The sequence below is a fragment of the Morus notabilis genome, unplaced genomic scaffold (genome assembly GCF_000414095.1).
Source record: "Morus notabilis unplaced genomic scaffold, ASM41409v2 Scaffold124, whole genome shotgun sequence".
NCBI lineage: Eukaryota > Viridiplantae > Streptophyta > Magnoliopsida > Rosales > Moraceae > Morus > Morus notabilis.
In genome coordinates, this window is record NW_010361697.1 from 65475 (window position 1) to 90194 (window position 24720).

Consider the following 24720-nt stretch of genomic DNA (forward strand, 5'->3'; position numbering starts at 1 on the left):
ACTTGTCGTTTCGAAAATCACTATGTGCCCAAAAAAAAAAACAAAAACAAAACGAAAAATCTCTCAACGCAAATCTAAAATTCTCCAAAATCTTCATTCGCGGTGATCGATTACCCTCCAAATTTCTATTTCTTCTTCTTCTTCAATCCTACACAGAAAACGACAATGGTAAATTCAACGAAAATTCTTGACGTATTAAAAAAAAATTCTTGTTTTGATCGAGTTGGAGTTAATTAAATTTCTGATTTTTGTTTTGTTGTGAATAAAAATTTTCCAGGTTTGCTTGATGTGTCTAGTGCCTCTCTTCCTGATCCCCGTCGTCAACGCACTTCCTCTTCTTTTCTATTACATCATGGTACGTTCCGATCAAATAATGTTTTTTGTTTCAATTAATTTTGTCAGAAAATTATCTGATTTTGATTTGAAGCTGATAGTTTTGAGAGAAAGCATTGTTTCTTAGTATAATTTGTGCTTCAATTTTTTTGTTCTTTGTTTTTGGGGACAAATATCTGATTTTGTGTACAAGCTGGTAATTTTGAAGGAAATGATTGTTTTTCAGTGTAAATTGTGCTTCAATTTTTGTTATTGCTCGTTTTAAGGGAAAAATTTATGGGCTTCAAATTTTGATTTTGATTAGAAGCTGATAGTTTTGAAAGAAAAGATTGTTTTTTTTTAGTATAAATTCTGTGCGCTTCAATTTTTTATTTTGATTACAATACAAGCTGATAGTTTTGAAAGAAAGGATTCTTTTCTTTTTTTTTTGGTATAAATTGTGCTTCAATTTTTGTTGTTGTTTGTTTTTAGGGCAAAATTTATGGGCTTCAATTTTTTATTCTGGTTACAATACAAGCTGATAGCTTTGAAAGAAAGGATTTTTTTTTTTTAAGAATGTATAAATTGTGCTTCGATTTTTGTTGTCGTTTGTTCTTTAGGGCAAAATTTATGGGCTTCTTGGGTGGGAGTACAGGAAGCCAGAGAGGGCTCCTCCGGCATGTCCGTACAACCCCTCAGCTAATAAGAACACCAAAGTAAGTGACTCTGATCAGGTTTCTCTTTATGAGTGTTTGCTTAGTTTATGACCAATCAATTTTGTGCCTCAAATTTTGTTTATTGGAAAAAATTGTTAGATTTTTTTTCCCCTCTTTTCGGGGGGGTTATAATTTTTGGTTATTATTTTGCCTTGTGTTGGTACATTTATTATGAGAATAGTTTGAGCAAAAACAGTTGTGATATAACTAGAGTGCATGGTGTTTTGGAGTGATGAAGCAATGTGGATAGTGATTAGAGCTTGGTATATGGTGTAAGATAAGATAAGGTGGGGTTTTTAAATAGCTTTAGAGCTTGCTAATTTTGTGCCTTATTTTTGTTTATTGTGAAAATTTGTGGGTAGTGTAAAATGTAACAGTTGTCCATTTTTGAGATGCTAGTCTGAAATGGTTGCAGCTTGTTGCGTAGGAATTGAAGCGATCATGGCTGTTGGGAAGCCAAATGTTGTTAGTGAGGAATAAATTTCATTTATATATAGAGTTGCTGTCAGTTCTTGTCTTGAATTGATACGTTCTAAGAAAACAATTCAAGCGAAAATAATTGTTGATATAACCATAGTGCATGGTGTTTTGGATGACAAACTTGGATGTTTGAATTCAGCAATGTGGATAGCGATTAGAGCTTGGTAAAGCGTGTAAGATAGGATGGTGGGATTTTGAATTAGTGTTAGTTGAATAGTATATCGGGTTTAGTTTGTCTGGAAGATCACTGACATGGGAGGTAAGAAAGTAGGCAATTGATCTATAGCTTAGCCTTCGAACGTGTTGGAAACACTCTGCTTGTTTGTCTTTGAAAAATCGGTCTTACAGGCTGAGTCTGGAGATGCATTTTTTAAGAAAGAAATTCATAAGCAGTTGATGTTTGCCACTTGAAAGACTGATTGAAGCTGAATATTTGATTGTTTATGTCTGAGATCAGACATCAAGTAGAACTTTATTTGTGTTGCTTCTTTGCTTCTAATTAGAATATTGAAGATGGGTTGAATTTCTTTTAAAAGCTTTGTGTAGGTATGAGAAGGAATAAATTTTTCATTCCAAGGAAATAAATAGCGATTTTCTATTTTTCTATTTCGACATTATAAGACGTCACTTATTCTACCGATTATCCGTCGGTCGATTTTTATTGATATTATGCAAGTTAACACCCAGAAACTAACAACCCGAATTATTGCTTCATACCTAGAAACAACACTAGTTTCCATGATTGTAGCTACGTGTACCGCTGCTTTCTCCTACACAAACTTGTTTCTTTTTTATTGCCATGGTTGCTTTCATGTTGTTGTTACTTCTTTTGTTGTTCAATGTCTCCCCTTAAGTGGTCACTGAATTTGCATGTCAAAACAGGTAGGGGAAGGGGCTGAATCCAGTCCGGCAGATCCTGTATCGAAACCGGTAGATCATGGCAAGGAAGAATGAACTCGGAAACACACCCTCCCTCTTTTCTATCCCGTCGGATTTTAAAACCTTGTATGTAAGAATCTGAGCCTTGTTGGTGGCAAGGAAGGCTTGACCTTTTGAATCGTTTGGGTGCAAAACAGAACTAATTTTTACGTACTTGATTAAAATAAGATGTTGGAATTTAAAAAAATTTCATCTAGTTACTTTGTTTTACCCTTTCCTTTTCTCTGTGGTGTTCTTAATAAAACTTTTCCATTTTGGTTGGCTCCGCCATAGGCGGCTAATCCCATGATACCGTTGAAAGGTGTGGTTGGAGAACCGAAACCAAACCTTATAATGAGCTTCTACTCTTCCAACTTATAGTCTTAGAAAGAGAAAAAAAAATGCTTTTGTTATGAATTTATAGTTATGAAGCGCACGAGTAACAATATCTTCTGGTTCCAATGTCAAATCTAACCTTTCATGCTTACAAGTTCGTAGTTTTACAAAGCCTTTTTTACCTCTTCAAACTTACAAAAGAACAAAAAAGCTGCTGTGGGAAAGAGAACTTATTTCCAGTAGCGTAGTGAAATTTCCTAGAAATAACTATACTTGAATTATGGAAGGCCTAAAAGAAAAACCGTAAGTGCAAAATTGCAAATTATATGAAAAATGCTTAGGGGAACCACCAGTATTGGACACTTCTATCTATAAATTTTATGTTAGAATTATTTTCGTTTTACGTGTATTTTTTTGTGAGAAAAAAATATTATAAAAAATTATAAATTATGATTTAAAATTAAAGATGAATACAGAAAATAAACGTCTCTTTTATCTCCTTTTATCTATACATTTCATGTTATAGGATCGATTTTCTATTCGTAAATAGTGTATTATAATATTGTTCAAATTATAATGGCTTGCGGAGCTTGAGAACTGTGCAAAAATGTGTGAATAAGAGCAGAAAAGAAGAGGAAAAAAAGGATGACACGTCCACTCAAAGCAATATCTGGCTGTCTGCTTTGGAATTCTATCTAATATTGAAAAAGTGGGGTCGTTTCGATTAAATGATTTTAGCTTTTGCGAGCCCTCCAAGACTATATCCATTTGGTGAATCTACGGAAACGATTTTGTGGGGTCTCTCATAGAGATGGTTGACAGGTCAGGACCTCCATTTTCTGTCTCTTTGACGTTGAAGTGAACACTGTATAATGGGCTGTAGACTTGGTCCACTACTAGTACCATAAACCAGAGCCCAACTTAGTAGAAAGGACGTGCCTTTTACAGTTTGTGCGTTTGTGCGTGTATAGATAGGTGACATCTTAAGACCTCGTTTGTTCAGTTTACAGATTTAGGCCTCGTTTATTTCGTAAATTCGAGTTTTCAATTCAAGCTGAGATGTGATATTTTTAGAAAGTTTTTCACTGTAGTAGAAAAAGTTAGATGTTACATTTTTTGAGAGTTTTTTACTGTAGAAACCTAAAACTGAAAACTCGAATCGGTGAAATGAACGAGGCATTAAATTTTTAATTTAAGTTAAAATGTGATTTAATGTAAAAAAATTTCACGGTAAAAGAAAAAGTTAGATGTACCTTTTTATGAGAATTTTTAACTGTAATAAAAATTAAAATTGAAAACTTGAATTAGTAAAATGAATGCGACTTAAGTTTTTCACCCGTAGAGTTTAACAAATGTAACTTTTCTCGTATTTCTATGTAACATCGATAAATGTAAGCCTCGTTCATTTCACTGATTCGAGTTTTCAGTTTTATGTTTCTATAATAAAAAACTTTCAGAAAATGTCACATCTAATTTTTTCTACTACAGTGAAAAGCTCTCAGAAAATGTCACATCTTAGCTCAAATTGAAAACTCGAATCCGTAAAGTGAACAAGGCCGTAATTTTTCTTGCATTCCTATGTAACAAAGATCATATGTGTGTGTAACACTTAATGTTACATGTGTTGGACTACATGTTTTGGATGTTACATTAAAGCAAATTACGTATTACACAAACGCATGAACGATATTATAGTATTTTGATAACCTTAATTATAAAAGCATTAAAAATATTAGTAATTGTCTATTCCAAGTTTGGATGGTCGTGTTCTTCCATATTATAGAAGGAAATCTGGTTTGGTGAGTAGTGTGACTAGCGTAACATTTTCTCTAAGGTTATGCTTCTGATGTTTGGTGCTTTACTTGGCAGCTAAGAAAAACCACATGCCACATATTGGCGGTGGAAACGTTTGTCCAGTTGTTATATTATATTATATTATATTATACGCGTCAAATTTGACACAAATAAAGATGGTAAAAGGAAGCAATTAGAAAGATGCACTAGAAAAGACATGCCGAGAATCATAAAAGTTATAAACTTGTTTGATTTAGCATAATTGGCAAATTGTCTTACTGCTATACAATATTGGTTGGTAAAAGCTTTCTATCTCATGTTCATAATTTTGGTGTGGATTACTCCAATCTTTAGCCACGCTTGCAATCTCAAATCGCCTCTTATAATATCTAATATTGAATATTCGAGAATATTATAGTAGGATAAGAAAAAAAAAATACAAAAATACTATATCAATATGACTTATTTTTAAATAGTTTATATCACATTAAAATCACATCATATATTAATCAAGACATGACAACTTAACAAAATTTAATGAAAATCTTATGGTTAATAATAATTGTGTTCTATCGATATGGTATCTTTTTTTATATCATATCATAGGATCCTCCATTTTTGAATGGAATCTTTGTCCACCCGCTATAAACGTTTATGGTTCTCCTAATTGTATCCTCTACCCACTTTTGCCTACCACAATTTTACATTATTTTTCCCTCAACTAGTTTGGTCCCCCCTTTGAATATTCAAAGCCGCTTTTCATGAAACGTTATTGTATTATAACATTAGGATACCATCCGATTACTTAAGTACACTTTTATCACATTGCCTTGTCATGTTAATAATTAATTAAGGCTAATTCAATTTTTATTTTTGTCCATTGTGACCAATTAAATTAACTTTTCCTTTGGTACAAAATGTTTGGAAGATAATTGGGCCAAGTCCTTTTCCTTGGCCACTTGTTGGGTTGGGACCCCACAAGACCACGTATTCCAACCGACAAGGCAACCGGCCATGGAATAATTGTCCAAGTCGGCTGCTGAAAATTATTAGAATAATATGGTGAAAACACTATAAATATATTTTCAAAAAGAAAAAAAACACTATAAATATGGATAATTATTGTCTGATAATTTAGAATAATACGAAACATCGTGTTGTGTTAGTATTGTTTTCACATGTGTAATTATGTTTATGTTTGTATAATACAATATTTATATCATGATCTCATCGCCAATATGAACGAATTATATATATTTTCCATTATATGTGTTTTCACTGTAGCAGATGTAACAAATGATAATTAAACTAAATAATCAAGGTTATTTATTTCATTACGACCTCTTCATCAGAAATTGTATGTAAAAAGGAAAAAAAAAAAAGAAAAATAAATCTTCTACTTCTATTTATATTATATTTATATTTATATTTATTTATATTATATACTAATTCAGAATGAGTTTCTTTGGATGCTTGACAAAACATTTCTCGTAAGTTTTTTTTTTAACTTTTTTTTTCTTACACTTTTATTTTTATTATTTTTATTATTTTTATCCTTCTTGTTTTCTTCTTCCAATATATATATATATTTTTTTTTTGAGAATGAGCTTTTAAGTAGAGTTCCATTTGTAATTGGTATTTTATTTCTTATTTTCTTATTTTTTTACTTTCCCCTCTTTTTTCTTCTTTTTTTTTTTCTGTTTGTCCTTTTTCATTCTTATCTTTTTTACCCTATCATAAATATATTTTTTCTCTTTAATTTCTCATTTAAATGGTTTCTTCCTTACATATCCCTCTCTATTTTCTTTTCTTTTCTTTAATCGTGTTGTCCTTATAAAAAGTTTCTTAAGTGGAGTTCCCCCTCTCTTCCTTTTTTGTCTTCCCCTTTTTTTCATTTTATATATTTTTTCCCACTATACATTTTTTTATTATTTCTCTAAATGAGACTCTTATAAATATATTTTTTATTTTTACCTACAAAATCTCGAGTGCGTACTTCAACTAGTTTAAATAAAAGAGAGTAGGTCAATATAGAATATGCTCAAGAAAATTGGCAAAAAATATTGGAAAAAAATAATAACATACTTTTCTCCACGTTTAACACATTTTCTAATTGACTGATCATGAATACTTTATTGGGTAGTGGCATGAATATTTCAATAATTTTTTAAATGAGGCCCAATGCTTTCCAAAGTGTAAAGGAGGAATTAGCTTTAAGAACATGGAGTATATAATAATATTCCGACAATCGATCATTGGGTTAATCATGAACTTAGTGGTGACACTTTGGAAAGAAAGTAAGAATAGAAATATTAACTTTTAATTACATGTGTTCCGCTTTCCTTATATCATTATGATTCATGTATGTCCGTTTAGTTCGCTGATTTAAGTTTTTAATTCGAATTGAGATGTGATTTTATGTGAGAGCTTTTTACTGTAGCAAAAAAGTTAGATGTGATTGTTTGTGAGAGCTTTTTACTGTAGCAAAACTCAAATTTTAAACTCGAATCAGCGAAATGAACGAGGATTTTTAGCTAAATATATCTAGTAAGAAGTGACTAGCTATTTATTTTTTTATTTGTTTTGACATAAAGTAGAAATTAAACAAAGTTATTTATATTTTAAACTCAAAAAATATTAAAATAATCTACGTTTAACTAAAATGGAGAGTGTGGTTAGAGTGACTTACTAAGAGCAACTCCAACCATACTAGCTATTTCATGTTTTAGCTAAAATAATTAATGATTTAACTAGAATTTAATTTTTCTTCACTCCAACCATTAGCTAAATGGTTAGGATAATCAATTTCACACTAGCTAAATATAGCTAGCTATTTAATTTTTTGTATTATTTTATTGTTTAAAATTATAATAACTGAAGTTATTTATATTTTTAAACTCAATAAATATTAAAATAATTTATACTTAGATAAAATAAAGAGTATAATTGGAGTGTATCACCAAAAAATGTAAGCTAAAATAATTTTCTAGTCATTTTAATTAAATTTTAGCTAAAATTTAGAGAGCTTCCTTAGAGATATTCTAAAAAATTATTAGTTAAAATAACTTTCTAACTATTTTAGTTAGAATTTAACTAAAATTTAAAGAACTCACTTTGTGGTACTCTTAGGTCAAATATAATTTCAAACACACTACTAAGATTTTCTTTAACATTTTTCTTCTTATTAAGAGTCCGTTTAGTTCGCTAATTTGAGTTTTAAATTTGAGTTGAGATGTGACTTTATATTAGAGTTTTTTATTGTAATAAAAAAGTTAGATGTGGCTGTTTTTAAGAATTTTTTACTGTAATAAAACTTAAATTTTAAACTCAAATCGATAAAATAAACGAAACTTAATAATATGTCGCTACTAGACCTACAAACAGTTATGGCGTTCGACACTAGTGAAGTATTTTTCTCATACTCTACGGATGAGTCCTTATAGGATGTTAGTACTTAAAAGGCTCACTTATAATTCAACTATTAAGAATCGACGACATTGACACTGACAATGACACTCGACTTTAAATCCAACACGTCCATAAAAGTAAGCACGTCTAATCTAATAAGTTATTGGTCGAAACATTAACCGCCAACTAATTTTTTTCCAATTTACAGTGACGGTCTCCTAAACTTATCGTAATTTAATAAATTATTTTTTAAACTTTTAATTTTAACAATTAACTTCTAAATTTATAAAATTATTGTAATATGCTTTATTTTATTAATTTGTTCAAAATTTTTATTAGATTTAAGAGATTAAAAGTTAAATAATTAAAAGATTTATTTTTTATCTAAATTGAAATGTTAGAAATTTTGTGTCTTAATAATACATATTACAATAATTTTATAAATTGAGGGAGTAACTTATTAAAATTAAAAATTCAAAGAATAAATGCGTTAAATACCTTATTTTTCATACCCTAGTTAATCCCTGATTATGGTACTTTAGTTAAGATTCAAGATTCAATGGTAAAAAAAGAGCCTAATTAATGAGATATATCAGCTTGGGCAAAATGAGGAAAGGCTGTCGTCATGCTCAAATTCAATCAGTGTGTCATAATTGGAGGAACAAGAAAGTGTTTTGGGCGCGTTTAGAACTCGTTTTAAAATAATTTTATTTTATGAATGAAAATAAAAATGCAAACGTTTTCAGTCTCTAATAAAAATCATTTTTAAAAATGCGTTTGGTAATTTTATCAAGAGATAGTTTTCAATATAAAAAACCTTATTAATGTCTCTTTCTCTCTCTTTGCTCGAGAGATGAGAAAATAAAAATAAAAAATGAAAAACGACTAAAAGCCATTTTTCATTTCTCTCTCATTTTACACAAAACTAAAAAATCATCTTCATTTTCAGTTTTTGTTTTTATTGCGCCGTTTTAAAAACGTTTTCATTTTTTCTTTATCCAAAAACGTAAAAATAAAAATGAGATAAATTCCGAACACGACCTGTATGTCTCAACAAACCTTTTTCCAAAGGAAATTAGTCTCATCCATGTGAATTTCAACACTTTGAAGTCGCTATCACACCCTATTTACAAAATCCAAAAATTAAAAAAAAAAATCCAAAGAAGAGAAAAGAAAGTTTGTCTGCACATATTATTGTTGTATTGACTATGATGTTATGGAAATTTGATTTTAAGTTACGCATACGTTACCACGTGGGACTAGGGTTTACCGTTGGTTTTGTTGCTCTTGTGTGAGACAGACACTATATATCTACATATCTATAGGAAAATTTTCATTTTGATAGCCTCTGTAATATTAAAATTTAAATTTAGTATCCTCTATTTTAAAAAATTTTATGTCGGTAGCACAATCTTTTTTAAAATATATGAGGTACGAAAACAAGATTTTTTAAAATGTCGAGATACCAACATGAAATTTATAAAAATAGAAGATACCAAACTTAAATTTTGATATAACAAAAGGTGCTAAAATGAAAATTTTCCATATTTATGTATATATATATATATATATATATATGAGTGTGGTTATATATACATATGCATTGTTTCTATTTCTTGCATTGATGGTTTTCCTAAATTTTCCTTTTCGTTTCTTTCTTCTTTTCAACTAGGTTGGTGTGGTTTAGTCTTTGACAATTTAACAACCTAAGTTAGGTAAGAGTTCTTCGTATATATTTCATAGAATCAATTTATTATTAATGGGTAGTTAGTATTATTTCTCACAATGACTCATGGACTTCTTGAATGTGCCATTAACATAGCAAATGTAACTCACCGAATGAGAAATACACATTCTTTTGTTTTTTGAAATTATTACAAATTTCTCATAATATGTTTGATCATAAAGTGCTCGATAAGAAATGGAGAAACAAGTAATTGCAGGTATAATCTAACGATAATTCACAACTAAATACATCATGAGTTGAATGAGAAATACACATTCTTTTAATTTTTAAACTTATTACAAATTTCTCATAATATATTTGATCATAAAGTGCCCGATAAAAAATGGAGAAATAAGTGGTTGCAGACATAGTCTAGCAGTAATTCACATCTAATCACACCATAAATTGAAGAGTTTAAATTCTCCATCCTCAAATTCAAAAAAAAAGAAAATTTGAGAAACAAAATAAAAAAATCGTGATAATTATCACATGGTTTATCATATAATTTTTTTGTAATATTTTTATATTCTTAGGGCATTATACTAGAAAATAAAGAAAAAGGGCACAAGTACATGATCAAAGGTGCGCATTACACTGATTCATAGAAAGATTCTTAATGATGCTATTCAATTATTATTGTCATTTATTTTTTTCAATTTGCATATACTTTTTCAAGATTTTCAATTGTATTCACCAGTTTAATTCAATAATCACATTATCATATAAACGTTACTTTTTAATATTTGTCTCCATCAAGCGTCATGAAATGGTGCCCCTGACCTCATTCTTTTAGTTGAGCATTTAATAATTAATCATAAAAAAAATGGTAAAAATTTTCGTTCACAAAAACATGTTTCTTTTTCATTCGATAATCCGTTTTGGATATACAATAGGGGTTTACAACTTACAAAAGGGTGTCTTTACTCTTAAAATTTTAAGAGAGAAAGAGAGAAATAGGCCAAGACTTGAGATGAATTAAAATTAATAGGCCAATAATTTACATAAGTTAATAAATAGGCCAAATTACTGTTTTCGTCCATAACTTGTCTGGTTATGAACCATAACTTGACAAGTTATTGTCCATAATTATCTATAACTTGTCTGGCTATGAACCATAACTTGACAAGTTTGTCCATAACTTATCTAGTTATGAACCATAACTTGACAAGTTATGGCCTATTAATTTCTATAACTAAAAATTGGCCTATATACTTTCTTAAGCTTTTCATATTGACTTATTTTCTACTATTTCCCAAATTTTAATACTAAAAATTAAAACCTTGTGAATATTCTTCTATTCTTATTTCAATACTAAAATGGAAATAAAATTTTATGCATAAATTAAAAAAAATAATATTGTACAAAAAGTATTTTAAATCCTGTTTATTTCACCAATTTGAGTTTAGAATTCAAATTTTGCTACAATATAAAGCTCTCAGAAACAGTCACATCTAACTTTTTTACTACAGTAAAAAACTCTCATATAAAATTATATTTCAAAATAAAAATTCTAATCAACATCAACAAACTAACTGGTGCCTTAATATTTAATAGACTTTGATGGGAAAAAAAGGAGAGAGAAAATTAGGTAAGAGTGCATGTAAAAAGGCAACTAATTTTAAATGAAGATTGGAGAAAGTAGGGAGAGAATTGACGAAGGAACTTTGCTTCCCGTGATGGGGACCATCCATTAAGAAAATAATAAACAAAAATTATAACTTAAATTGTAATCAACAAAAACCAAATAATAATTTAATAATATTAAACCGACACGTGATGGCTGGCGGCTAAGAGATTTTGCTATATTTTCCGTCCGATATATCGTCTGATGAGATGGTTCCAAGTTATCCGTAAATAAGTGAATGCGATGCCGACATGTTTTATAATATAGGTTTCGTTCATTTCACCGATTTGAGTTTTTTTATAGTAAAAAGTTCTCAGAAACAGTCACATCTAATTTTTTTACTACAGTAAAAAGCTCTCACATAAAGTCACATTTAAACTCAAATTAAAAACTCGAATCAACGAACTAAACATGTTATATATTTTAAAGACAGACCAATATGGTTGAGCCATGTCATCACCACCTGATGATGTTGTGTGCTCTACTTACGTTTTGGATAAGAATCCATGCTTTTAGTATTAGAAAATGCAATTCAATATGGAGAAAATTATTGAACTTGTTAGTATGTTTAGATCCTGATAAAAGAATCCAATTAATTTATTTAAAATTAAAATAAAATATTTTTTTACCTTTTAAAAGTAATTATTAACAAATAGTAAAATGGATAATATAATAATTAAATAAAAAATTATCACATATTCTTTCAACTTCTCATCTCTTTTACTAAACAACATATATTCTAGATTAATACTCTTTTAATCAATATAATTATTTGACTAAAATGATATTAATAAAAAATAAAGGACTAATAAATTCAATGTGATGCTCAAAAAGTTGCATCTTCTTTTAAAAAGGACTAATATTTAATTTAAATAATTATTAAACAATAAAAATAATGTAAGAAATTAGTAGAGTAAATGATACCTCAATTATAGGGCCTTGTTTGGATGTGAAGCCTTAAGGCTTAAGCCATTGCCTAAATGTCCTTGAAGTGGAGCCGGCACTCTTAATTGGTTCATAAATAATTTTGATTTTAAATTTAAATTTTGTAAGAGGATCGTTAGCGAGAATTTTTTTAAATTTAAATTTTTTATGAGAGAAAAATATTATAACAGAATCACAATTATAAATTTAAATGCATGAAACAACCGAGTTATAAATTTTAAAGTGATACTCAACTTAATATACACATTATCTTCTCGTGCAATTTTTAAACTTTTTTAATGGATTTAAAGTTTCTTTTTAGATCTTACATCTTTTTGTTTTGCAATTATTTTCCCATTTGTTAACCGATTTTTACTTGTCCTTTTGATTTCCTAATAGGCAACAATTTTTTACAAAAAAAAAAAAAAACCCTAGTTGGTAAAAATGGAAGATTTGAGAAATTATTGCACCAACTGGTAATATTTTGAAAGTTGGGATTTTTTTCCCTTTTAGTAAAAGATAAAACTTACATTTAAAAAACCTTTTCATATGGGAAATACTTTTTGATTATAACATTTTTTTTACAAGTAGTTGAAACTGCGCGCGTATGCGTGCGAGATTCTGTAAATATATAAGAATGAAAAATATGTTTATTAGGATATTATTTGGAGAAAGGAAAAAAAAGAATGTATAATAGAGTAAAGAAGATAAAAACTGAAAAAAAAAAGACAAAAAAAGAAAAGAAAGAGAAAAAAGCCTCACTTCCGGGAACAATTCGTCAATACGGAAAGAAGGTTTAAAAAACTTGACATAAATATGTATGAGGAAAGATTATTTTAACAGGAAATTAGAAAGAAAAATATATTTATGAAGGTCTATTTAGGAAAAAGAAGAAAGAAAAATGCATAATAAGGTAAATGAAAAGGAGAAAAATAGAGAGAGGATAAAAATAGAAAAAACAAAAAGCAAAAGAAAAAAAGAGAGGGGGAAAACATTTCACCAGTTTCGTTACCACCCCTTAAAAAACGCATTGACCTTTAGAAATTGATAAAGATTAATCAATAAAAAAAGAATTAAAATATCTTTTTGAAAAAACTGAATTAAAATATAGTAGTATGAAAATTTTGGCACAAGTATATGAAAATATGAAACTCTAAGAAGTAACTATTATCTCCACCAAATACCTTTGATCGTCTTGGGGTGTTCTTAAGTGTCTCTCTCTCTCTTGCTTGAGGGGTGCTAGGGTTTCTTGAGTGTCTCTCTCTTAGGGCTGCATTCCGGTAGCGGCGTTTGGCTACCCTTTTATGTGTCGAGAATCGAGATGGGTGGTCATTGGCGGCTTTGTGTGGCTTCACGCAGCGGCTTGTTAGCATTTCATTTGTGATAACTCCGGCTTGGTACAGATTTATGCAACTCGGCTTTTTTGACTGCACGGATTGTCTTCTAATAGGGTGTTTTCCTGTAGTATTAGGGTTTCATCTCCATTTTATGGTGGTTTACAAATAATGGTGATGTGTTTTCTGTCTCTTAGAATCTGTGTTTTGATTTGTTATTTTTGTTTTTGTTTTGTAATAACGGAAGTGGTCTCTCCACTTTTTATTTTTATTTCTATGTTCAACTTGCTTGAGTTTGTCCTTGACGGTGTTGTGGATGATTTTTGGTTTACAGATCTCCTAATCTTGTTATGTAATAGCATTTGTCAAAAAGGGGGGTGAAAAAGGAAAGAAACAAGTGAATGACAAAAAGTGAAAATTGAAGGGCAAAAATGGTAATATAAGGGTAACGCGACTGTGTAACCAACAACAACAAGGTGCATATCCAAATATATATTTTTTAATTTTCAGCAAAAAAAAGGGTCTTTCTTTTTGCCTCGTTCGTTTCGCTGATTCGAGTTTAGAATTCATTATAGGGAAAAATATTAATAGCACTGAATTATGAAAGTAATATTTAAATTTTATTATTCTGTCAGCAATTATGCAAAATAATTGTGAAATTACTAACAATAACATAATAATAACTCATTATATAATAGTTCATTATATAAGACATTCTCTGATACATTAATATATCAATAAGTTAAGTAATTTATCTATTAAATTTATATAAAATCACATAAAAATTAATTAAAAAAACTTAATCTAACGGTACATCAGACTTAACGAAGACTACTATTTACAAAATATTTCTCTAGTAATAATATTTAAGAACACAGCCGTTGATTTCCAAGTACCTTCACTAGGAAATAAATAAATAAATAGAAAAGTACCCTCACTGGGAGACCAAAACAAGAAAATAAAAGAAATGCAAAAACCTAAGACAAGGAAACCACAACAACAAGAGCGAGCAAAGCAAGCAAAAAAGTAGAGAGATCCTTATAGTAAAACTCTCTTCTTCTGTTTTTCCATTCTCTTTTTTTTTTCTCCTAAAAAACAACAACCAAGAAATTAATTAACAGCTCAGAAGAAGAAGAAGAAGAAGAAGAAGAAGAAGAAGAAGAAGATATGGGAGTATTACAAGAGGACGTGGTGATAATAAGGCAATCAGAGAAAGAAGGAGCGCCAACAGAGATTACAATAAACTGCCCTGACAAGACCGGCTTGGGCTGTGATTTGTGTCGCATCATTCTCTTCTTTGGTCTTAGCATTGTCAAAGGAGGTAACCACTATATATAGAAATATAGCTGCGATGTCTGTATATGTATCTATGTATTCATATTCCATGGATATAATATAATATAATATAATCTGGGTTCTATTTGGTTGCTGGGCATACACTGGGAGGAACAAAGTTTGCTTTTTGGTTTTTGATTAGTATGTGTGATAAACTAGATGGGTCTTTTTTATTTATTTATTTTTAACGTTCCAATATATATTCATATTGCAAGAATATAATATAATCTGGGTTCTGTTTGTTTAAAAAAAGATGTATTTTTTGTTTATTTCTGTGAAACAAGACATGGGCAAGTGAGATTTTTTATTAGTATGTATGCTAAACAAGATGGTTTCTTTTTTTTTTTTTTGATTAATTTTTATTTATTTATTTATTTTGAAGATGTGTCTACGGATGGGAAATGGTGCTACTTGGTGTTCTGGGTGATTGGGAAATCGGAGACGCGGTGGAATTTGTTGAAGAGAAGGCTAGTTGAGGCCTGTCCTTCTTGTTTTTCAGCCTCTGAAATCTCCTTTTTTCGCTCCGAAGTGCGGCCGCCAAAGCCTCCTGATGTGTTTCTCTTGACCTTGTGTTGTCATGACCGAAGAGGCCTTTTACATGGTAATTCTGTTTATGTCTGTGTACATGTTTTTTGGAATGTCCAGTTTATAACCATGTTGATTTATGGTTTGGTGTTTCTATGAAAGAAATGTGAATTTTTTTTTTAGATTAAAAAAAAACTCTTATAAAGAATAAAAATAAGTAGAGCTATAGCCTTTTGAGCCCCATTTTGTGTTGTTAGGTCTCTAAGGTTGTCATGGGAATGTTTATTGGGTATCTGGGTGATGAACAATGAGATGATTTATGTTTGTGACTAATTTGGTGGTTTTCATTCTTTTGTTAAATTCTGCAATGGGCAGATGTGACAAGGGTTCTTTGTGAGTTCGAGTTGACTATAAAGAAAGTGAAGGTTTCGACGACCCCGGATGGGAGAGCCATAAATATGTTTTTCATCACAGACACCAGGTAGCAAATTCTCATTCTATACAATTACAGGTTGTCTTTCCTCAAATATAATGGGTTCTTTGCTAGCTTCTCTTATTAGTTATGGAAGTCCTAATCATATGCTTTATTATTACTTCCAAATATCTCCAAACTGATACCGAACCATGGCAGTATGTAAATGGAGTGTGCAAGTTTACATGTTGGCAAAAACATCCCAACCTTTATTGTTGCAAAAAGGAATAACACCGTCTCCAAAGGATCAAAATTCTTCCTTAAGTTTGTGTGAATACGAGACTATAAACATTCCGAATCCAAGTTTTCAAGTACTGTGAGATCAAGCATCCATAGTGACGTGATTAGAAGACATTAGTGGAGGCTAAAACGGATGTTTTGATGTTTCAGATTTGAGTCCTGCACTACATTTTCTTGCAGTTCTGTGGTTCGAAAATGTGAACTGATTTTCTTGATCACGTGTCCTTGTCAGGGAGCTTCTACATACTAATGAGAGGAGGAAAGAGACACGTGAGTGCTTGAACGCCGTTTTGGGGGATGCGATGATAAGTTGTGATGTAGAAAAGGTCGGTTCTGAAATCACGGCCTGTTCACAGGCGTCTTCTTTTCTTCCATCTGCAATCACAGAAGACACATTTGTACTAGAAATGCCAAATCAACTTCCAAGTGGAACACTCACTTCAAGCAGTGTTTCCATCGCATTTGACAACTTGTTGAGTCCTTCCCACACACTCGTCCAAATCATTTGCCAAGATCACAAAGGTCTCCTTTACGACATAATGAGGACTCTTAAGGAGTACAACATCCAGGTAAATGAATTAGTTATCTTTGAATGATACTGAATATTTGCATGAAATGTGGATTTAATATCCGAAATGTATTGTGCAAGCAGATTTCATATGGACGGTTCACTGTAAAACAAAGAAGGCAATGTGAGATTGATCTGTTCATTATGCAAGTTGATGGAAAGAAGATAGTTGATCCGAGCAAGCAGAAATCATTGGCATCTCGGTTGCGACTGGAACTACTCCGTCCTCTCAGAGTTGCTGTTCTTAGCCGGGGTCCTGAGACAGAGCTGTTCGTTACAAACCCCGTGGAGTTATCTGGCAAGGGCCGGCCTCTTGTTTTCTATGACATCACCCTTGCGCTAAAGATGCTCAACACGGGCATCTTTTTGGTACTTGCTGATCTTTCTTATAGTATTTAGCTTTCCCTGGTTTGGCCTTAAAAGCATTAGTATTGTCACCACACTTGACATTTTCCGTATATGCAAAATATACTTGGTCTTCATGACTTACAATTTATTGAAGAATTCTGCTATATTGACAAGTTATTTTGCTGATTGTTTCTTCAGGCAGAGATTCGGAGACATATGATCGGAGGTCGGGAATGGGAGGTCTACAGAGTCTTGCTTGATGAAGGAGACATCTCGTCTGTTCCGAGAAACGCGATCGAGGGAAAAGTGTGGAAGATGTTGATGGGCTGGGAGTGATTCTCAACAAATGCAAATATGAAACCACTCGGAGATTGCCATGAGCTCCTGTACAGCACACTTATCCCTGCTACCTTCTAGCTCTTAGATGTGTAAATGATGAATATACATATAGATATAGGTGTGTTACTAGAAGGCCCGGCTTTCTTTTCATGCTAACTTTGTAGTATAAAAAAAAAGGGGGAGTAAAAAGCAGCAAGAATATAGAGAAGAAAGAGTGAAGTTCTCACGTCGTTGTATGCTTAAAATCATTGTACAGAGGTAAATATATTCCGGTTTTCTAGTTGGTGTTCTATGCTATCTGAAATTATGCTCTTGTAAAAATGGGACAATAGAATCACGTTTCATTGATCACCAGAATGTTAAGATCTTGTATTCGAGTGAGTCCTATTATAGAATTAATCAAGTACACCACCTTCTATCCCTAAAAAGGATAAGAAGTATCAACAAAAGGGTAAAAACTTCATAAGAAATATCTTGGAATTTTCCATCTTATTGCAGTCCATACCTTGATAAACAAATGTGTGTAGTGTTTCTTGTTGGCTTTTGTACTTTTATAGGTCAAGATTCTCATGATAATTGTTGTTTTGCCAAATGTAGTGAATATATTTGTTCAAATATAGATATTTTCTTTTGGGGAAGATATTTGAACAAAAGAATGGGGTAAAACATCATTGATGATCTTTGATTGGCCTTATTTTTGTTGTTCATGGCCCAAAGAAGAGAAAGTGGGACCTTTGTCTTCCTAATCTCAAACTTAAATTTACAATCCGTTGATATATATATATATATATATATATATATATCTCAACTTTAATGTCTTAATTATTCTATTCCGGAACGGATGATTCCTATTTTGGATTGTACTTGTGTATTTTGAAATTTTAATTTTGACAAGGATAGATGGTGTCTTTTGTGGCTAAACGTTGTGGAGTTTTCTGCTTCACTGATTACAAGACTTTAAGATGGGTTTATGTATGGCTGGAAAAAAAAATTCCATTTCTCACTTTTTTATTTATTTATAAAGTTGAAAAAAAAAATTGTAGCTAACAAATAAGACATTTATCACTTTTCTTAGTTATTGGTTCATATATATTATTAAGTAGAACAAGTCCTATCCTTATGAAGATACTATGTCACTTCAGTGGCCTCTAATCTCTTGTATGGTTGGCTTGCTAAAATTTTGTGATCTAGATTTTATATACAAATGTAAAACATCACTTTCTACTAGATTTAAATCTTCAGCTAGACAAAACTGTGATTATTCACTGAACAACTACTATTGGTAACCAACAAATAATAAAAATATAAAAAAGAGCGAGATAAAAGGAAAATAAACCCCACGGTATCACATTCCATAAGTAGTTCACTGTATTACATTTTTAGTATAACAAATGACAGAATTAACAAAAACGAATAATGCTACAGGGCTCCAGCCACTAATAAAAAGTGAGTATCGCAGTACGAGTCTACGGGTTGGGTTCACTTTTTATTAATGGTAGTGCTTAGTACTAGCGGTGCTTTCAAGTATTTTTCATGGAAAAAAAAAATAAAAGAGAAAGGACAACTTCATTACAACACAGACAAAAATAAGCCTACCATTGATCTTTTTTTTTTTTTTTTTTTTTTTTTTTTTTTTTTTTTTTTTTTGTGTGGGTTAGAGCTTCCAATAAATTCCCAATTTGTGTAAGATGCCAGCAACTACACCCCAAAATGTGATTTCTGCAAATATGACATACAAGAGGGTTCCTAGCCTCTCAGAGTTCCAAACGTTGATAAAGACATGCTTTTGAATCCAATGTACCTGTTAATAATTTGTTTTCTCCATTCAGTTTTTTCTTTCCATAAAAATTATGCAGATAAAAAGAATATTGAGAAATAATAGGAAATAGACCAATATGAAAAGCTTAAGAAAGTATATAGGCCAACTTTTAGTTATAGAAATTAATAGGCCATAACTTGTCAAGTTATGGTTCATAACCAGATAAGTTATGGACAAACTTGTCAAGTTATAGTTCATAGCCAGACAAATTATGAACAAAAATCGGGAATAACTTGTCAAGTTATGGTTCATAACCAGACAAGTTATGAACGAAAATAGTAATTTGGCATATTTATTAACTTATGTAAACTATTAGCCTATTAATTTTAATTCATCTCAAGTCTTTGCTTATTTCTCTTTTTCTCCCAAGAATATAATTAGCACAACAACAAAAATAAAAAAATAAAAGACTTAATTTGGTGTGTACTCACTATGGAGTTATTTGGGTTTTCATAGTACCATCCATTGAAGAATGCTGCAAAGATGCCTTGTGCCGCCATTACAAATACAAGCATTGCATTCAATCCAATCCACTCCAGGAATAAAAATGGCGTCCGAAGCCCCCAAACATCAATCTATTCATGATCACAAAAACCAACATGAAAGAGAAGCAAAAAAAAAAAAAAAATGTTACCTATCGTGTAACTAATGAATGTTATTTTGTTTTCAACTAATCACAAATTCATGTCAATTTTAAGACTTAAAAACTCACGCAATCCCATTTATCAAGGGATAAAAAATAAAGAGCAAGCACGTGCCGAGCTCACTTCTCTCTTATGAGGTGGGTCACATTTCAGTAAGGTTGGCCTCACCCTTTATGAGAAAGACAAGCCTAACTCAGTGATGTAGGAGTGAACAACTATTCTTCCCAAAAGTTGTAACTGATAGGAAAGATGTAATCAAATTATTTAAACACAACTCAAGATCTAACTCGGAAATCCACCTACTCATTTGGGCCCTTATTTCAAGGAGTCGGGCACTCAATAAACGGGTTCAGACACTTCTTTGAGGCTCAAGCCACTAAGGGTGTTCACGGTCGGTTTAGACCCTCGTTAATCAATAAAAATAAAAACAAGATTCAAGTTTACAATATAAAATGAAAATAGTAAATTTCTAAAAGTTCACCATTTAAAGTTTTAATACAAACTAACAAAAATATGATATAGTGTATTTTGTAAGTGTAAAACCTCTAGTATGACCAATAAAAATTAAAATAAATATAAAAAAATATTTTAAAAATTAAAAAATTTGGATTAAAAATTTGGGGAGTCCAAATTACAAACCAAACTGTCTAAAAAAATCAGATTAAAAAACTGACCAAACCGTCCAATAATCTAAAAATAATTAACGATTTGGTTCGGTTTACTTTGGATTAGACGGTTTTCGCGGTTTGTCGGATTTTTTGAATACCCCTGCAAGCCACATAGACCACTCCCAAATTCAAGTATGCTCTTACATCACTTAAATCTTTCTAATCTTTTCTTTAGCAATGCTCAAGTGTATGAATTTAGAGGGGTTTAAAGTGATGTTTTCTTACCACTATGTAGAAACCGGAGAATACTATTCCGGCAGCACCGGCTGTGAAGCATACGTAGCTGAAGCTGTATAGTTGTTTATTGATGGGAATGGCTGCAAAATAAACAAGAAAAAGGCACCATTTCTTATGTATCTGATTCGTGGCGAGGCTAAATCCTTATCGACGAATTTTCACCGTTAACAATTTCTCAAACACATAAATACATAGGCAGCCAGGTTGAAGGAAGAAATTTACCATCAGTAAAATGAAGAATTATGCCTATGATAAGTAAGCCAAACCCCATTGAAACCCAATGCTTAAGCCTCTCAGAGTGACCCTGCATTTAGTACTCCAGTTTCATCAATTTTGTTGAACCCCAAAATTTTTCACTCATATACTATAGAAACTATGCATAATAAGGAAAATTTTCTGGTAAGGTAAAATAAAAATGTTTTGGGCTATTGTTGAGGTTTGAATCGCTAGATTAGAACAAAATTATGCCAAAATAATAAAATATGGGAATTTAATAGTATTTTCGTAAATAATAAAATATGTGAATTTAATAGAAATTGACGAAAATACACGAGTACATGGGGATATTTTCTTATACCCAACCAAAAAATTTTCATATTATAAATTGTATTTTATATTGCACAAATATAATAGAGTACTTAACCTTGAAATGGATCAAAACATGTCCATAATGGATGCCAATAGTCCCAGAAAGGATAGCTGAGATTGAACTAAAACAGAAATGAAAAACCAATTAAGTCCATGCTCATAATTATCTCATATGAACCTCTTGAAACTCCAAAATTGTAAATAAAATTTCTCTTTTTGAACTCAATTTGTTTGTGGAGTTGTAAATCAACAAACCTCAATAAGCCTTCGGGTTCGAACGGAGCAAGGCACCAGATCGGAGCGCCCCGACGAAGGGGTCCGTATGTCGGAGAGCTAAGTGTGCAAGCCTTACAAGTTTTCAAAACCAAAAATAAAAAATAAAAAATAATAATAATAATAATCTCAATTAAAATTTATCTCCATAACATGACTAAAAACCATTATTAAATATGTGTAATCACCTTTAAGCGTCTCCAAACAGGCTGAGAATAGAGATGGTTAACACCCCAAACCTGTCTATCTACGTACCCAACTGCATTGCATGCAGGTCCTAAGTGTCCTCTCATTCCACATTTAACCTGAAAATTAAGGGAAAAAAAATGACTAGTAGAATATATGAGACAAGTCATATAATGGTGAAACTTTATATATTTGTTGTATATATATATAGGAAATATATATAATTACATACCGTGTATTTCTCTGCTCCTTCATCGTAGTGTAACACAAAGCTCCAATCAGGAACATATAGTGTAAATGTTGTGATCATGTAAATAACAAATGACACGAACCCTCCAATCCTGGATGGTTAATATGGCCCGTTTAGTTCGTTGATTCGAGTTTTTAATTCGAATTGAGATGTGATTTTATGTGAGAGCTTTTTACTGTAGCAAAAAAGTTAGATGTGATTATTTGTGAGAACTTTTTACTGTAGCAAAATCGAATTCTAAATTCGAATCAATGAAATGAACGGGAATTTATCCATGTTTCCTATTTTTCTCACGCTTACTCTCATTAACACTAGCTGTTTTGGTTATTTAGTGCTTAGCCAAAAAAAAAAAAAAAAAAAAAAAAAAAGGAGACGGTTGATAATACTAGGGAATTCCACGGGAGGACTAAAAAACACCGCGATTCCATTATACTGTGATTTTGGTATGATCTGACGTTTAGAAACGCACCGTACTTAAATCGCCTGAATCACTTACCATTGCCATCGGTACGCGGTGAAAATGGAGATGGGACCGGATTCTACAACGGCTGGTCTATGTTTGGTAGTGAATGTCTCTATCAAAGCTACAACTAAGTATACCAAAGCTATTCTCTGCTTAAGGAAAAATTAATGAACAAAAAAAGAGTATGAGAAGACTTGCAGGGACAAGTTTTTTTTTTTAGAGATGACATAAAAAAAGAAAAAAGGCTGAAGAAACATGACCTGGAGGATCCCACACCAGCGAATTTGCTTCATGTCAACTCCATATAATAGCTCATCCGGGGCATGGGAGTATCCTCCTGAACTACATTTGGTAAACTTACTAGTTTCTTGACAAATAAGTCTTTGTGCATTAACAATAACAAAAGTCTTATATAGTAAACTGAAGTTTACTTTAAAAAGACTAATTATTATCTTGAGTAACAAGGAAAGAACTTTTTTTTTTTTTTTTTTTTTCCATTCTTTTATTACCTTGCAAAAGAATTCCCCAAAAGAGAAGCTTTAGCGTCCTTAGGACAATTTTTTTGACAGCAGCCTTGATCTTGGGAATTTTCTGCACAACCAAAAAAATGAGCCATATTGATATTCTTGAGAAGGATTTTGTTTGCAAAGAAAACCAATTACTAAGACGGATATTCAATAATCTCCATGTTACATGTGAAAAATTACAAAAGCCTTCTATGTGTTAAAGTGAAATGTGGCATTTAACCTCTCAAAATTTACAAAGTATACATCTTCATATTGACAATCCCTTTTAAAATAAAGTTGAATATTGTATTATTTTCACTTGAATACAAAATGAAGCTTTTATAATTTAGTTTCATATTTTATATACATACATACATACTTAACACACACATATATATAACACACATCTCACATAAGTTATAGACCCTGCAGTTAAAAACTACAAGAAGTTAGAAGAGCCTACCTTGAGAGCAAGAGCAATAGCAACCCCAACAATGAAGAGAAAGAAAGGCATCACAAAGTCGGCCAATGTGCAACCATTCCATGGTGAGTGGTCTATCCGTGAATATGCTCCCCCAGCATCATCCACCAGTATCATCAACTACATATACACACATACATACATACATATATATATATATATATATATATATATACACGCTACAATATTAGTACACATGTTGGTTCACTACTAGATTGTTAAACTAATATAAGGTCTCGTTCATTTCACCGATTTGAGTTTTTAGTTTTAGGTTTTTACAGTTAAAAGTTATCAGAAAATGTCACATCTAACTTTTTCTGCTATAGTTAAAAACTATCAGAAAATATCACATCTCAGCTCAAATTGAAAATTCAAATCTGCAAAATGAACGAGGTCTAAATAATTCCTGTACTTTCCCAAGAAAGAAAAACTCAAACATATGCAATAAGTTCATTGTTGAGAATTATCACAAATACCACAATGGTGAGCCCTCTGAAGACATCCAAGGTTGCAACTCTCTTGCTCTTCTGCTTCACTAATGGAGTCTCCTCCGCCGCCTTTTCATTCTTTGCAGCGTTTTGATCGTGACATTCGTCGACATCCCGGCCATCACTCTTATCGATCGCTTCCTTGTTATGGGCTACATGGCTAATAATCTCCCTGTTATTTTCTTCCTTGGCAAGTGTTGTGTTGTTCCCAAGTCCCTCTTCCAACTTCCTAGCTTCCTCCATAATCACTTATGTTTACCTTTCCTCTAAAACAAATTTAGTGGATAAATACACAAATTTAGTGGATTAAAAAAAAAATCAAGCCATTGAACACTAATGATAGTAATATTAGTGAGTAGAAGAGGGAGAGAAAGACAACAAAGTGATCAAACGGCCGGCAATAGTTGGCGTCTGCTTGACAACATGGACCACATAGACCAATAAATGGTTGGACAAAGACAAAAGGATGATGACGAGGACAAATCAAGGTTCTTGGCAAAGAAAGACATGAATAATGTTCAAATTCTTCAGTGGATTCTTCAGTGGAACTACTACTAAAGGTTTCATGTGCTTAAATTCATAATTTTAATTTTATTATAATATTTTTTTATAAAAAATATAAATTTTAAAAATTAAAATTAAGAATCACAGATTTAAACTCATAAACCAAACGGGTCTTTAATAATTATCAAAATGTAATGTTCAATATCGCTCGGAG

At 31.2% G+C, this 24720-nt stretch overlaps 3 protein-coding genes across 4 annotated transcripts; 2 read left to right on the forward strand and 1 right to left on the reverse strand.

Moving 5' to 3' along the window:
* The first annotated feature begins 36 nt into the window (after nt 1–36).
* LOC21405373 lies at nt 37–2664 on the forward strand. Its single transcript, XM_024167242.1, has 4 exons — nt 37–168; nt 278–355; nt 933–1028; nt 2391–2664. The coding sequence occupies exons 1-4, from the start codon at nt 166–168 to the stop codon at nt 2460–2462; spliced, it is 249 nt and encodes an 82-aa protein (XP_024023010.1). The 5' UTR covers nt 37–165; the 3' UTR covers nt 2463–2664.
* An 11856-nt stretch (nt 2665–14520) lies between these two features.
* Nucleotides 14521–17845, forward strand: LOC21405374 (ACT domain-containing protein ACR10). 2 transcript variants are annotated; one of them, XM_024167233.1, is made up of 7 exons: nt 14521–14615; nt 14694–14893; nt 15290–15508; nt 15808–15913; nt 16377–16713; nt 16797–17081; nt 17259–17845. In XM_024167233.1, the coding sequence occupies exons 2-7, from the start codon at nt 14740–14742 to the stop codon at nt 17394–17396; spliced, it is 1239 nt and encodes a 412-aa protein (XP_024023001.1). In that variant the 5' UTR covers nt 14521–14615; nt 14694–14739; the 3' UTR covers nt 17397–17845. The 2 variants fall into 2 exon arrangements, with proteins under 2 accessions (XP_024023001.1, XP_010098797.1); XM_010100495.2 differs by lacking the exon at nt 14521–14615 and having other exon boundaries at nt 14675–14893.
* Nucleotides 17846–19053: 1208 nt separating this feature from the next.
* LOC21405375 (heparan-alpha-glucosaminide N-acetyltransferase) lies at nt 19054–24245 on the reverse strand. The gene is made up of 13 exons (XM_024167221.1): nt 23991–24245; nt 23497–23634; nt 23037–23118; nt 22788–22864; nt 22561–22676; nt 22047–22155; nt 21817–21933; nt 21611–21702; nt 21411–21477; nt 20990–21071; nt 20756–20847; nt 19650–19793; nt 19054–19200 (listed from the first exon to the last, which is right to left on the reverse strand). The coding sequence occupies exons 1-13, from the start codon at nt 24243–24245 to the stop codon at nt 19054–19056; spliced, it is 1518 nt and encodes a 505-aa protein (XP_024022989.1).
* Between the last annotated feature and the right edge of the window lie 475 nt (nt 24246–24720).

Excerpts from the sequence above, each read along its gene's own strand:
- LOC21405373 (XM_024167242.1), top strand. Across the intron at positions 356-932 it reads TTCTTTTCTATTACATCATG|GGCAAAATTTATGGGCTTCT; the intron begins GTACGTTCCGAT and ends TTTGTTCTTTAG. Across the intron at positions 1,029-2,390 it reads CAGCTAATAAGAACACCAAA|GTAGGGGAAGGGGCTGAATC; the intron begins GTAAGTGACTCT and ends ATGTCAAAACAG.
- LOC21405374 (XM_024167233.1), top strand. The coding sequence starts at position 14,740 with ATGGGAGTATTACAAGAGGACGTGGTGATAATAAGGCAATCAGAGAAA. Across the intron at positions 14,894-15,289 it reads TCTTAGCATTGTCAAAGGAG|ATGTGTCTACGGATGGGAAA; the intron begins GTAACCACTATA and ends TTTATTTTGAAG. Across the intron at positions 16,714-16,796 it reads TTAAGGAGTACAACATCCAG|ATTTCATATGGACGGTTCAC; the intron begins GTAAATGAATTA and ends TTGTGCAAGCAG.
- LOC21405375 (XM_024167221.1), bottom strand. The coding sequence starts at position 24,245 with ATGGAGGAAGCTAGGAAGTTGGAAGAGGGACTTGGGAACAACACAACA. Across the intron at positions 22,156-22,560 it reads ACCGCGTACCGATGGCAATG|GATTGGAGGGTTCGTGTCAT; the intron begins GTAAGTGATTCA and ends TTAACCATCCAG. Across the intron at positions 19,794-20,755 it reads TCTCCGGTTTCTACATAGTG|ATTGATGTTTGGGGGCTTCG; the intron begins GTAAGAAAACAT and ends GATCATGAATAG.